At 46.7% G+C, this 15,645-nt stretch overlaps 1 protein-coding gene across 1 annotated transcript in view; it reads right to left on the bottom strand.

The window, feature by feature from the left end:
- Positions 1–8,953, bottom strand: part of CDHR3 (cadherin related family member 3) — a 70,743-nt gene extending 61,790 nt beyond the window's left edge. Inside the window, exon 1 of the mRNA XM_055121328.1 lies at positions 8,866–8,953. Within this exon, the coding sequence (XP_054977303.1) occupies positions 8,866–8,911 (46 nt within the window). The 5' untranslated portion in view covers positions 8,912–8,953. The remainder of the gene's footprint in view (positions 1–8,865) is intronic.
- Positions 8,954–15,645: the final 6,692 nt, after the last annotated feature.

The following is a 15,645-nucleotide window of genomic DNA, read 5'->3' as shown; positions in this document are numbered from 1 at the left end:
GTCATCGGGACCCAGTTCTCTCTGTCCTGCTGGAAAAGGACATTCATAATCAATGATGAGTGGTAGCTAATTAGTCTGAAGCAACTGGTACGCCAAGTACCTTCTCCTCCCCCTCCCACCGACCCACGCCCTGTCCACTCCCAGCCAAGGAGGAAAAGAAGCCTCTAGAAGCTTGAATCACTAGGCCTGTCTCAAACATGGATGGATGGATAGATAGTGCCAGCCCAGATGGCGAGACTAGAACAAGTCAGCATTTGCATTTCCTCCACCCGCTCCCCAGGCCCTGGGCTCACGGCTCCACTGCTGAATCTGAACAAGCTGCCATGCTGGCACTGCAGTGGCCAGGACACGTGGGTGGGCCCTTGCGCCCTGTTCCATATCTGTCCTGTAGGCCACAGAGTGCAGACTGGCTGCTCCTCTCCGGGCCATTCCCAAGGTGTCTGTGGGTGACTCTGCGGTGGTGATCTCTGACCCATGACCATGTGATAAGATGGGACTGGGGGCTACTGCTATTAGACACCCTCCCCCCCACACCCCAAGCCAGATGTTAGACCTAGAAAAGGCGACTTGGGGAGCTGTGTAAGGAACAGTGTGTTCTTCACTCGACGTGGGCTGGGATTTGAGGCTCTCCCCTGCCTCGCCCTGCACAGCCAGCTTTCGGCAGATACCATGCTTGCTGGGACCCCTCTGGAGAACTGGGCAGTCTAGCAAAGTCACACGCCCCAGTGCTTCCTGGTCTGCTCTCTAGAGTGTCATCATGCTCACTTTGACAAGTCCTATTTTTTTTTTGGTTTGGTTTTGTCTTGGGGCCATACCTGACAGTGCTCAGGGCTGACTCCAGGCTCTGCACTCAGGGCAGTACTCAGGGGACTAAAATCAAGGTCGGCCACATTCAAGGCAAGCATCCTCGCTACTGTACTATCACTCCAGCCCCGGATAAGTGCTAGTTTTGAATATTCTTTTAAGAAGCCACCCTCAGCGGTGTTCTAGGGTCACACCCACACCACGCATGCTCAGGAGGCCCTGGACGCTGGGGAGCAAACTCAGGGCGAGGCATGTGCTCGACCACTTGAGAAGTGTCCCCAGCCCAGTCTTGGAAGATGACTTCCCCAGAAGTACCAGCCAGGCCTCTGTCTGGCTCCACAGCTGCCTTCTGCTATTTATAGAGCTTTCTCCAGTCCTCTTGGGTCAGTGCTATTGGGAATGGTCATGGGAGGGACGTTTCAAAAGGACTATATTCAGTGCTCCTCGAGCAACCATGGTGGGGACTGCCAGTTCCATGGGTGGCTAAAAACTGCCTGTCCTTGGACACAACCTTTCTGCTGACGTTCTTGCTGGCAGCGATCTCTTCACCCAGCAGTTTCTTTTCCCAGAGCAGCTCGTGTGTGCCAGACTCAGGCCAGCAGCTCCTAAAAGCTTTACCATAGATGCTGTGGGACACAGAGAGGGAAGGGAGCAGAACTGGGGTCCCCTCGGTTTAGCTCAGCACCCAGCTCCTTTGCTGTTGGGAGAGGAGTAACAGTCGCTGTCATTGCTGTAGCAGAAGTGGTAGTGATGGCATTAAAGATAATTATTATAATTATCCGTGCCCAGGGCCCACATCCAAAACATAAAGCAATGAGCAAAACACATACTTTCATCAAATGTTCAATCATTCGACAGAGCCCTTTGGGGGCTGTGTCCCCAAAGCATCCATCAAGCCAGTAAGTGACAAAAAGATGACTCGGAGTCAAAGGTTGGCTGCTCCTCAGAGGCCAGGTGTGCTGGGCCTCCAAACTTTCTTTTGGTGGTCTGCGCAGGAGGCTTTAATGGAATTTGACTTCCACATGCTTCTTAATTAAGAATCAAATTAGAACTGCTTGAAGCGTATGCTTCGAAGGAGGAAAAAGCACACCAAAGATTTATTATCAGTCACCAAGCCTGCTGAAACCGCCGCCGTGGCTGCGCCTTGAATAGATGATGTGCTCGCGGCTTCCCAGGGAGAGGACGCTCCGCCTTGCCAGGAACCAGCAGCCAGGCCCGAATCAGGCAAGACCGCAGCGGCCTCTCACAGGAGCAGGGGGAGGCCGGCTGCCCTGGCCTCTGACGCACGGACAAAGGGGTTCAGGAAGCATGGGGCGATACCATCTTCTCCCTTCGAGGGTGCAGCTGCTCAAACTTATGGCTCTGCTTTCAGCGCATGGTCCCCTCAGCCTGTCACTCAGGAGCCACCTCTCCACTGTCTCCCCTCACAGATGGAAAAGGCAGCGACGGAAATCAGAGGAATTCTGTGGAGAGAGCTAGGTGTTTGGAATCAGACTGGTGCCTGGCGGGCTGACGGGGGTGGGGCTCCCTTCCCCTCTCGGGGCTGAGATGCTCCAGAAGACTCTCAGGGAGGCCATTAAACAGGGCTCCAGGACTAGAGAAGGCTCACGGGGTCCGAGTGAGAGCACTTAGAGTGCAGTTTATCCCTGAAAGAGGAGCCAGACAGCAACACTCGAGTCGGGAGCACAGTGCAGCCACAGGGCCTCAGCTCCCGAGAGTGCCTGTCGCCTTCGGTCCCCCAACTTTGTGCTTTTCTTCGGGGGAGGGCAGGGAGAGTGTTGGGGCACATTCAGTGGTGCTCAGGAGCTACTCTCGGTTTTGTGCTGAGGGGTGATTCCCAGAGGTGCTCAGGAGACTATATAGGACCCAGGATCAAATCCAGGTCCTTAATCCCTGTATTAATCCCTGTATTATGTCTCCAGCCCTGTCCTCCTATGTCCGAGGGCCACGACACAATGCACATTCTCAGGAACCGCTGAAACATTGCAGCCAGGAGATCTGAATTTAAATGCTCTCTCTCTCTCTCTCTCTCTCTCTCTCTCTCTCTCTCTCTCTCTCTCTCTCTCACACACACACACACACACACACACACACATACACACACACAGGCTGATTGTAGAGATATAATTGTGTTACATAACCAGTCTCAGAGCAAAGTCCTCTGAAGGTCCCACAGGGAACAGGAAGCAGGCACCATCATCAATTTCACCGTTATCTCTAAGCAATGCTCAGAGGCCGGTCCCAACCCCGCCCACGGTTACAAAGCAGCGCTATTGACCAACAGGCTTCATGCTCTGACTAGGAGTCAATTTTGTGTAGGAACTTGAACAAAATGACTCCAGCCAGCTCTAGACCAAGTGGAACATATTCTCATGGCCTGGGTACCCCAGAAGCAAATGCATGTCATTCATACGCAGTAAGACATTCTAGAACATTGTTCTTCCAAGATAAGTCCTGCCTCCCTGGATATCTGACTTCCACCATGCATAGCTCCCTGCACGAGAGGATCACCGACCCTCTTAGAATCTCCGTATCAGGCAGATTCACCAGAGGAGGACTTTTGTAGGACAGAGAGGAAAAGAAGGCAAGTCTATCATAAATTATGCAAATTCAGTAAATCATGATGGGTCATTAGCAAGAGAAAGCTCTATTAGTACAGGGAGTACCTCTCTGGTGCAGGTGGTGGCAAAGATGGAACCTGGACAATTTTTTTGCTGAAAGACAAAAAGGAGTGGAGCAGCCAGGTAGTCAGAGTCATGGGCATCTTGGATGGTGCGAGCAGTGGAGTGGTGGGTGCAGTTGGTGGCCAGCAGCTTGGGTGCATGGGCAGAAAGGGCCTTCACCCAGGCTGTGACCAAGGATGGCAATGAATGCAAAGAATCTGAGCAGGTAAGAAAAAAGGAAGAAGGTGATAAAAAAAAAAGGTATAAGATTCAGGTGATAATTGGGAAGAAAGCTGTGGTAGTAGGGGTATAGAAAAATCTCTGGTGCAGGCCTGAGAAATATTCTGAGACTCATTTCTTGCAATTTCTTGCAACTGCGTAGAAGTAAAAAGCAGATAGACTCCAGGACTTGGGAGCATTAGCTGCAGGTGAGAAGGGAAATAAGTAGGTTATTGTGGAAAAGGAAGGAGGGAAGAGAGAGTCATGAGGAGAGAAAGTCTTTCACTCTCCTTAGGACAACTCACAATAGGGAACCAACATGCAGAAAACATAGAAACCTTTTTTTTTTTTTTTTTTGCTTTTTGGGTCACACCTGGCGATGCACAGGGGTTACTCCTGGCTTTGCACTCAGGAATTACCCCTGGCCGTGCTCAGGGGACCATATGGGATGCTGGGATTTGAACCCGGGTCGGCCGCGTGCAAGGCAAACGCCCTACCCGCTGTGCTATCTCTCCAGCCCCAAACATAGAAACCTTTGACAGCATTCTTTGGAGCCCTGATGTGGAATAATTGTCGACCAAGAGACATCCTGGAAATAAACTGCATCTACCTGCCTGCTCAAATGATGAGCAATAAGAGGGGGTTGCACCTAGTTCCCTAAAGAGTGTGAGATATTAAGTCTCAGCCTCTTTTGGATTTCCCAACACTTGCCTTGAAAAGGGCCTGGTTCACAGGGAAGGAAGTTTCAGACTGGTTTAAGATGACATTCCTGGGAGACACTGAAACTGAAATTAGGTTAAGTATTCAATCCCATTTTGGTAATGTGAGTCTTAGCAAAAAGGACATTATCTTCAATATCTTTTCCCTTTAATTTTTAACAGATGTTAGGACAAATGAGAGCAAAGAGTGTATTGAAGCATATTATTTTTGTTTGAGGTTGTTACATTGATATCTGCTTTTCATAGTGCTCAAAGGCAGATACTAATAAAGCTGTGAATTCCCCATAATCTTCTGTCTTCTGTAATTTTGATGTCTGAGGGCCAGGGTAAGAATGGGTGGTGGAGAGACTGGCACGCATCAAAAAGAATAAGAACAACTAGTGCTGGCACAGATGTGGGGAGAAAGGGACTCTCTTTCATTGTTGGTGGGAATGCCAACTGGTCCAGCCTTTTTGGAAAACAATATGGGCATTCCTTCAAAAACTAGAAATTGAGCTTCTATATGACCCTGCAATACCACTTCTGGGAATATATCTCGAGGGTGCAAAAAAGCACAGTAAAAATGATATCCATACCTGTATGTTCATTACAGCACTGTTCACAATAGACAGAATCTGGAAACAACCTAAGTGCCTGAGAACAAATGACTGGTTAAAGAAACTTTGGTACATCTATACAATGGGATACTATGCAGCTGTTAGGAAAGATGAAGTCATGAAATTTGCTTATAAGAATATAATGCTAAGTGAAATGAATCAGAAAAAGAGAGACAGACATAGAAGGACGGCACTCATTTGTGGAATATAAAATAACATAATATGAGACTGATACCCAAGGACAGTAGAGACAAGGGTCAGGAAGATTGCTCCATGGTTGGAAGCCTGCCTTATGAGCTGGGGAAGAAGGCATCTGGGATAGAGAAGGGATCACTAAGTCAACGATGGTTGGAGGGATTGATCAGTATGTGAGATCTGTGCTTAAAGTAGACTAAGGTCTACTTTCAGTATCTATATTGATAGCCTCTCAGTATCTATATTGCAAACCACAATGCCGGCCAATAGAGACAGAGTATGAGGGAAATTGTCTGCCCTAGAGGAAGAGGGAGGGTTGGAATGAGGGGTGGAATACAGGGACATTGGTGGTGGAAGATGTGCACTGGTGGAGGGATGGGTGTTCAATCATTATATGACTGAAACTCAAACATGAAAGCTTTGTAATCATTGCTCATGGTGACTCAATTAAAAAAAAAGAATGGGTGGTGGGTGTGATGCAGCAATGTTGCATGTCTAAAGCATATTGGTTAACACTACTGCAAACGATGTGGCTTCTATTAAGAAAAAAGTCAAACATGACTCTCAGGCCAAAGACACACTGTAATACTTAAGATGCTTGCCTAGCATGAGGCTGCTGCTGTCACCCTGGTTCAGGACCATATATGGTTCCCTGAGCAACATGAGGCATGGCCCCTGAGCAGAGGCAGATGTGGGGCTGGAAAGATAGTACAGCGGTAGGTGCTTGCTTGTTCAGCCCAGCTCCAATCCCTAGCACCCCATATGTTCCCCTGAGTTCACCAGATGCATAGACCAGGAGTAAGCCCTGGGCACAGTTGGGTGTGGCCCCCAAGCCAAAACAACAAACAAAAACAACCCTACTAGTTATGTAACAAGAAAGAAGAAAAATCGGATTTTCAGATTCACAAAAGAATGAGGGGTTAGGGAGAAAAGGAGGGGGAGAGAGAGAGAGAGAGAGAGAGAGAGAGAGAGAGAAAGGAAGACAAAGACAATAGTAGTTCTCTCAAAATTGGATTTTGACCTGAGGAAGCAAAAAAAAAAAAAAACATGGCACAGTGCCTGGTCTTGTAGAGACAGTAAGATTTTGATGCACTTTAAAAAAGAAATCTCAGGGATTTCTTGCAAACCTTTGTGATCTGTTCCTTTTACACAGCTGATGATAAAATTCCAAATGACAATGTTCAGTATGAGACATGGGCTTCTTCCTAACCTCACTCTTCCCCAGTGACAATAAATGTCACCTTCTCACTGAAATGATGGTGGCCCTAAAAAGCACACATTTCTGGAAATATCTCAAATGCTTTTTTAAAAAATGTGTATAAGCTGCCCAGGCCCAGCAGCCCAGGCCCTCCTGCTTCTGCCCATGATCAAGGAGGCTTCAACTTTAGGAAGCCCAGTTATTTATCTTATTAGCACTTCAGGGGGAAAAAACATAAGTGGTCATTTCAGTGGCTCATGAAAAAACATTAAACTTTAGAAGTAAGTATCCTAAATACGAATAAAAGCTATCATCAACATATTTCTAGTTTACATGTAAAGGCGGCTTCAAGCTGAGTGGGCTGTAAGACAAGAATGGGCACTCTCATTAATTAGCCATGAAGGTCTGAAGGCACAGATCCAGTAATTAGATAAGTAAAAGTCATAGATTTGTAGAAATGTTTATTATTTTTCAAACCTGTGAAGTGCATGAGGATCAACTGAAAACTACTACAAATAGTAAAACAATTCATTTGTAGACTCCCATTCATTACACAAAACCAATTGAAAGATAAAACAAAAGATTACATTTATAAATAAAAAAATTTACATTGAAAAGAAAACTGAAAACCAATGAAATCAGAACATGCAAGATCTCTGTGAAAGAAATCTTTAAACACTGCTGAGAAACATAATGCCCCAAATTAGAGAGAGTATTCGGAATATTGTCTACCATGGAGGCAGGGGGAGGGTGGGAAAGGGGGGGTATACTGGGGATATTGGTGGTGGGGAATGTGCACTGGTGGAGGGATGGGTGTTTGATCATTGTGTGATTGGAACTCAAACATGAAAGCTTGTAAGTATATCTCACGGTGATTCAATTAAAATAATTAATTAATTAATTGATTGATTGATTTTTAAAAAACACTGCTGAGAAAAACAAATAAAGACTTGAATGAGAGGCCCGAGAGATAGTACAGAGGGCAGGGGGAACTTCTCTTGCATGCAACTACCCGAAGTTCGACTCTGGCTCTCGCTATGCTCCCTTGAGCACTGCCAGGAATGATCCCTAAGTGCAGGGCCAGGGGTAAACTTTGAGTACAGCTGGATATGGTCAAAAAAGACCATCCTCCCCAACCCCCGCCCCCCAAAAACCCCAAAAAAGATGAACAAGTATTTGGAACTGTGTTCTTGGATAGGAACTTCGAATCAAACATAATAATGACTCACATTTACTAAGTGTTTACTATGTACCAGACACTCCTGCAAGCATTTTACATGGTGCAACTCATCAAAGATGTAAATTATCTTTAAATTAATGTGCAAGCTTAACATGACTGGAATACAATCCATTATGCATGTGTTACCAATTGAAAAAATAAGATTTAATTTTAAAAGCTGACAGGTCAGGGCTATAGGTCAAGTGGCAGATCACATGTCTAACATGAGCAAGGACCTGGGTTTAACCCTGCCACTGTGTGGGCTCCTGAGCACTGCTGGGTCTAACCACTATAAGAAATTTAAAAAAGAATAAGTGCTGGGAACGACACATGAAAGGACTGGAGTACATGCCTGGCATACATGAGGTCTTGAGTTTGATCCCCAGAACCACAAGTTCTCCCCAGCACCAGCAGCCCAAAGGTCTGTACAGTTGGGACCAGTATCACTGGCGGTGGTCCCCAGGCTCCCTGAATACTACTGGAGAGCACCTCCAGACCCCAAAAAAGTAATCATTGAAAAGCTTAATTCCAACAATCCAAGCTGACATTACAAAGACCATGCTAGATTTTTAAAACTCTTGAAGAAGGAAGAAGGGTGCCAGAAGCATTAGGTTGAAGGGACACAGGACAATTCAAAGATCCAGAGTACAAGCTTTGTATGCAGGAACCCAGAATTGGATTCCAAGCATCCTGGCCCCCCAAGCACCAGGAGTGATCCCTGAGCACACCACAGTTCCCAGAGAAGTGCCTGAGGATCACGGGGTGTGGCTCAAAACAGAACCAGGAGGTGGACTTAACAGAGGACGTTTCTTTTGCTTGACACAAGCTCCTCAGAACCTCCATTTTTCAAATGACTTGTCAACCTCACGTTGCCTGCCCAAAGGTCCAGAGAAATTCCAGAAGCCCCACAGAGACTGACTTGACATGGACATAGAATGCTGCTAGAACATTCCTTCCCAGCCTTAGGTCTCCAGGAACGGTCAACTTAGGCAGTTCACACAGAGGGAAACCAAGTCTGCAGTGGATTCAGTGGTGGTTTCTCAGTTCCCCCTCTTCTCTAGGGTCCTCTCTGCCCCAGTCTCCCAGGGCACCCATTTGTGGCAGCATCTCACTTGTCTGCAGGGAGCAGCAGAGCCTCCCTTGGCAGTTACCTGCATTCCAGTCACCAGGAATTTTATCATCCCATGGGCTCTTGAACTGGGCTCTTGCAAACTGAGAGGGCCCAGCAAAGGCACCAAAATGAGGCTCCTACCTGACACCGTGCCCAGGAGAGCCAGGAGAGTGACTGCTGAGAACATACTAGATGGTGTGTCTCGGTTGACCTTCCAGCACAGCACAGGAGCCGGGTCCTGCCTTCCAAAGTCTAACACAACTCCCACTCATTCTCTCCTCCTGATTGTGTTGCCAGGCAAGAAACCAAACAGAGGCTTTGGTGGTGACTAAGGGAAACACCAAACACCACAAGACTTTTCTTTTGTTACCTGTTTCTGTGCAGTGAGAGAGCCAGAAGTTACCGGAAAAGGTCATGCCCGTCCTGTTTCTCAATAGACAGACACAAAGAGAAGTCAGAGAGAGGAGAATCAAGATGGGTATTGAGATGATGTGAGAGTCGGCTGTGAGCACACACGGCCTTGATGATCCTGACTACCCCACGCCCTGCACTTGGCTCCGAAGCAGGAGTGGGAATGCTGCCACGCGGATGAGGAAGACTCAGACACTAGCTGGCACTTCTTCTAAAGAGAGGAGTCGAGAGGGTCCTCAGGACTGACTCCCTCTAACACCACTGGCCCTTGGGCCCTCAGAGAAGTCTGTGAGGAAAACTACCGGGGCAGGGAGGCTTCTGCCGCCTGGGGAGAGGTGGAGCATCCCTCAGGGCTAGGCAAACCTGATCTTTCAGAATCCAAGTTCTTCTTCCATAAATGAGGAAGAATGATGCCTTTGTGCTGCATTACTGCAAGAAGCACATGAAACAATGAAGTAAAAGAAGGTGGCCTGATATCAGAGACCTGGTCCAGAGATTAAGGCACTTTTCTTGTATACATCTGACTAGGGGTGGATCCCCGGTTTCCAGGAGTGAATCCTGAGCGCAGAGCCAGAAGTAACCATGGGTACCACCAGGTATGAGACAAAGGAAGAAAAGGAAGGAAGGAAGGAAGGAAGGAAGGAAGGAAGGAAGGAAGGAAGGAAGGAAGGAAGGGAGGGAGGGAGGGAGGGAGGGAGGGAGGGAGGGAGGGAGGGAGGGAGGAAGGGAGGAAGGGAGGGAGGGAGGGAGGGAGGGAGGGAGGGAGGGAGGGAGGAAGAGAAGGAGAAGGAAGGAAGGAAAGAAGGAAGGAAGGAAGGAAGGAAGGAAGGAAGGAAGGAAGGAAGGAAGGAAGGAAGGAAGAAGGAAGGAAGGAAGGAAGGGAGGGAGGGAGGGAGGAAGGGAGGGAGGAAGAGAAGGAGAAGGAAGGAAGGAAGGAAGGAAGGAAGGAAGGAAGGAGGGAAGGAAGGAAGGAAGGAAAGGAGGAAGGGAGGAAGGGAGGAAGGAAGAAAGGAAGGAAGGAAGGAAGGAAGGAAGGAAGGAAGGAAGGAAGGAAGGAAGGAAGGAAGGAAGGAAGGAAGGAAGGAAGGGAGGAAGGAAGGAAGGGAGGGAGGGAGGGAGGGAGGGAGGGAGGGAGGGAGGGAGGGAGGGAGGAAGGGAGGAAGGGAGGAAGGGAGGAAGGGAGGAAGGGAGGAAGGGAGGAAGGAGTCAGGTAGATGGCTTAAAAGTTCATGCTTTCATATGGTCACCCTGAATTAGACCCCCCCAGCACCAAATGGTCCCCTAAGCATGGCAAGAATAGCCCCAGAAACCCAACAGGTGTAGCCCTAAAACAGCAACAGTAACAACAACTCAAAACCCAACTGTGACAAAGGCTGAAGCACGGTAGTTACTCAGTGAGCATGGGCTGAAAAAGAAGGACAAATAAGCAGTTGCCAAGTTACCAATTCTCACCTCTCCAGTTTTTTTCCCTGTCATATTAGTTACTGTAAATAATCCATTTCATTATGCATAATTGAAGCTGAAGTATGGCTCAGATTAAGTTATGGAAAACATCAGAATAATTAACTCTTAGAATCAAAGAAATTCACATCTGCTTAATTTACAGCTTGGCGGCACCCTCTTCTTCCTGTTTCCCTGTTTTCCCTAGGATTGGGGACGTCTCCCCTGCCGTCCCCACCTTGGGCCAGGGACTAAAAGGGTATTAGTTGGGGATGGGACTGTGGGGTATTTTTCCTCCTATGATTACAGCGTCTATCTCCAGGGCGGAGGTCGTTTATGTCTTCATGATGTTTTATGGGTACCGGGGAGGGGACCCTGAATACCCCCTTTAAACACACACTTGTTCCAGGTGCCAGCATGCGAGGCTGCCAGGGTCTCAGTCAGGTGTGGTAAATAATTTCTTGGAAGCAAAGCCAGAACCTTTATTTGGGGCAAGCACCACTCCCGTTTCCGACGCAGGGAGAGTAGCCATCACCCACACACTCACACTCTTCTCCACACCCCCCCCCCTTGCAGGGGTTCAAACCCTTCAACAGAGTATTACAAGGGGCTTCCTGTGGGACTCATCTATTAAGAATTGTCTAATTTGCCAGCAGAAAAGCCCGTATTCCAAACATTCGTGGGCTCAGAACTTAAAGCTTAGACCGTCACACAGGTGCACTCTGAGGGGCAACCAGTAAATATGTCATTTCCGGAAGATGGACATTTCCTCCTGACCGATGGGCATCAATCTCTGTCAACTCTCAAGCTAATGAACTTTTTTGCCTGGACTCTGACAAGGTCATCCCTCCAAAATCACAGGCCAGCCCAGGCCCTCCAGGGGTTCACCTGTTCTTGCTCTAGGATGAGATTCCTGAATGGCAAATCTTCAGCTCTTCCTCTAGTAACCTCAGTTTCTGGTCTTTTGAACTTACCTCAGTTTACCTCTTGTATTTTGACACATGTAATACTGCTAATGCATAGCTAATGCTCAAGAAACTGTAGATTTCTTAAATGTATTTTCTACTCCCCTGTCTTGTGCTGCCTCTCTGCCATTCCAGACACCCACCCGGTGAGAGCCACCTCCACTCTTTCAGGAGAGGAAATAAAGAGGCGCCACAGCTTTCCCAGAGGAACGTGGAGCCCCTATCCTAATCCTTCACTCCTTTTCCTAAAACGGACGGTGACATTTGACCCTGAATTCTAAGTAACCTCTGAGCTTTCCCCCACCCCTGCCTCTCCTTAATCTGTCATTTATTGCAGGGGGCTCAGCAAAGACCTCAGCAAAGTAGAGGAAATTATTCCTCCTCTGCTCTAGGGCTTTAATTTTTCAAAAAATCATTTTGATTTGCTCAGAATTGAGGCTTAAATACCTTAATAAGGCAAGGAGAAGAGGAGGAACAGAGGTCTTTTGAAGGGAGAGGAAATGATTTTTTTTTAGGCAAGATGAACGAGCCGTCTGAAGGGAGGCAGGGTAGTTAGTGACGGTTCGTCTGCTAGAGGGCTGCCTGCTCTCTCCTGTGATCAGAGTTTGCTTAGCATGGAGACGGAACTCCCCAAGAGGAGAGCCGTGGCAATTAAGTTCCTTCTGGAGGATCTTTCTCAGCAGCAGAGGGGAGTTCAGCCTTTTTCTATATTTGTCTTTGTTTGCTCGCTTTGCCCTGCCCAGGATCAAACCCAGGGACATGCAAAACTCATCCTCCCCTGCTGAGCCACCTGCCAGCCACATTTGTTGTTTCTCAACAGTCCTCACTTCTCAATAGTTAATGTCGCAAAACTCCGTATCTCGGAGTGGCAGTACAAAGAATCCTACGGGGATGGGATATTCTGCTACCCTTCTCTCCATCTTCAGAGCCCACAGGAAAGGGTGAGGTCGGGGGAGCTGCCTTGGTTAGTGGGGGTAGAATGAATGAATGACTTCCATGACCAACACCAGTTCAGTCACATTCTGAGCTCCCAGGAGTTAAACTGGAGCCAATCTATGGTGCAAGGGGGCATGAAGTGTCAGGTGACTGGAGGGTGCATTTGCATATTTGCACTTCTCTTTCCCTCATCCCACTCCCACAGTTGTGACCACTGTCAACAGTAACACCATCTTGGCATGATCCCTCCCTTGTCCCCCCAGGCTGCAGTGGGAGGAGCAAAGCTGCCTGGGTAGGGGTGAGTTTACAGAAAACAAGGGAATAGAAACACATCTTCATCAATAGACTTGCATATCACTGTACCACTGTCATCCCATTGTTCATTGATTTACTCGAGCGGGCACCAGTAACGTCTCTACTCCTCCCAGCCCTGAGATTTTTAGCAGCCTCTCCTTACTTGTCATTCCCAATGATTGGAGGCTCTTTCAGGGTCAGGGGAATGAGACATATCGTTACTGTTTTTGGCATATTGAATACACCATGGGTAGCTTGCCAGGCTCTGCCCAGGTGGGAGGAGGTATATGTGTGTATATATATATATATATGTATATATGTATGTATGTATATATATGTTACTCTCTATGATTTGTTGCCTACTGTCTGAACTCCATCAAAACGATGAAACAGAAAAATAGGAAAACAAATTAAGTTAAAAATCATTATATCCCACATGGTACAATTTTATCATAAATTAAACTTTTTATTCTGGGGGGAGGGAAGCAAAGTATGTAGGGCCCAGAGGGCTGGAGCACGTGCTCTGCATGTATGAGTCCTGGGTCAGGTCCCTGGCCTGGCACAGTGCCAGAAGCACTCTCGGATAGGCTCTAAGCACAAAACAAAACCAACGAGAGTGAGAATGATAAATATTAATAAGTGATAAAGGTTACATTCTATTTTACTACCACCACAACAAAACTGAGGCAAAACTGTATTTATAGAATTCATGTGATTATTAATTAACATTGGGAAAAAATCCCTCTAGTGGTAGCAACAATTCTAAATTGCTACAGGGATCACAGAAACATAAGACATGAAAATATCCAAGATGTGACTGAAAATGGCTTTGCTTGAATACATAATCATTCAAATACAGACTATAGGATTACCCCCAGGAAAACGATACAGTTTAACAAACAATAGTAATGAATCAGGAGTGGGCAGGGAAGGTAGAGGGGAAACTACTAGAATAAGAACACCCAGAGACCTTGGAACCCTCACATATGTGTTGCTGGCTTGTGTCTTCTCAGGGATGCCACACCCTCCCTCATCCAGGGCCTTTGAGGGGATGATTTCTTGTCTGGAACATCCTCTCCCGTGCCTTCCCCAGAACTTTATATCATAAATTAAATTTTTTTAAAAAAAAATTGCCCCGCCTTTTTTTAATTGAATCACCATGAGATACAGTTACAAAGCTTTCATGTTTGAGTTTTAGTCACACAATGATCAAACACCCATGCCTCCACCAGTGCACATTCTCCACCACCAATGTCTCCAATATTACCTCTCCCCTTTCCAACACTCCCCTGCCTCCATGGCAGACAATTTTTTCCATACTCTCTCTCTCTATTTTTGGGCATTATGATTTGCAATATAGATACTGAGAGGTTATCATGTTTGCAGACCCTTCTTTATAACTCTTAGTTCTCTAAGGGCACAATCCCTATCTAAAGCCCCTTCCTTGATTCCTTGCTCCTCTACCCACTCCCTCTCCCCATCCTGTCTCCTGGTTCCTTATTCAGAGTTCTTACCACCACTTTCACACTTTCTGTCTTTGTGAGATCATTTGTAAGCAGCTATCAGATTGTAAGTACCAGGGAGGCAGGACCAATGTTTTGTTTTGTGCCTCACAATAGGCCAGTGGAGACACAGCACATTAACTTATGAAATAAAAGAATGAATCAACTGAAAAATGTTGAACGTGAGCTCAAACCAGTGGCAAGATGAGTGTTGCAGTCCTGTCCCTAGGTCCCAGAAGACACTATTACAGAGAAGACAATAATACATTAACCACCCACTGTAAGCACAAGAATCAATTAAAGATCTATTTACATGCCTTTGTCAAATATCATTATTTGGTGTTTGAGTTAAGGTCAGGCAAATAGCTTAAAGCTCCTAATGCACATGGAAAATAAAATACAGGAGCTTAAAATATTTGATACGAGGATAAGGGCCCTAATCTTCCATGTACAGATGCAGAGTCAGAGGTATTGAGGTCCTGCTAGTGTTACTCTGCAGAGACCTGAAGCATTTTTCTTGTTCAACTGGTGGATAGGTGGCTACAGGCAAGCAGGAAATTTACCGAATCCAGGCTTTGGTATTGAACTTTGCCTTGAAGTATGCCCCTCGCTTACCTGCTTGTGACTGGGCTGGTTGTCCAAGCGACCTGACCCTGCCTGCAGAGTGGATAGTGAGAATCTTAGGGATCATTTGTGTCAGGGCTTAGGCACATTGAGGCTGATCATTGCATTTTCGGCTTCCAGAAGGAGTTACTGAGCACTGCATGATTCCTGTGACTTATGAAAGTCTCCCTCTTTCTAGTCAGGATGAATTTTACTACCCCACAATCACAAATAAATTGACAAAAAATAAGGGCAGCTTTCCCCCCCTCCAGTTTAAAAATATTTACTTACAATGGTTGGAATCTACCACAGGTATGTGTGGGGTGGAGGGTAGTCTAAGATAGAGAAGGGACTAGTATGACAGTAATAGTTGGAAATGATCAAGCTGGACAAGTACTGAGCGTAAAAGTAGGTAGAGAGATATACACAAGAAACTTTCAGTATCTATATTGCAGACCACAATGCCCAAAAGGAGAGAAAGACAGACAGACAGACAGACAGACAGACAGAAACAGAAACAGAGACAGAGAGAGAGAAGTGCCTGACATAGGAGCAAACCAGGGGAGGGGTGGGGGTGATGGGAGGGAAACTGGAGACACTGTTGCTGGGAAATGTACACAGTGGAGGAATGGGTGTTTGAACACTATGACTGAAACCTAACCATAAACAGCTTTGTAAAGGTCTATCTCATACCTCACAGTGATTCAATAAAATACCAACAACAACAATAATAATAAATTTATCTAGACTCGAGGGATAACAAGGGTTAC

This window comes from Sorex araneus, chromosome 1 (assembly GCF_027595985.1).
Source record: "Sorex araneus isolate mSorAra2 chromosome 1, mSorAra2.pri, whole genome shotgun sequence".
In the NCBI taxonomy this organism is placed as follows: domain Eukaryota; kingdom Metazoa; phylum Chordata; class Mammalia; order Eulipotyphla; family Soricidae; genus Sorex; species Sorex araneus.
The sequence above is the reverse complement of the archived record's forward strand: the minus strand, read 5'-3'. Positions and strand labels throughout refer to the sequence as shown.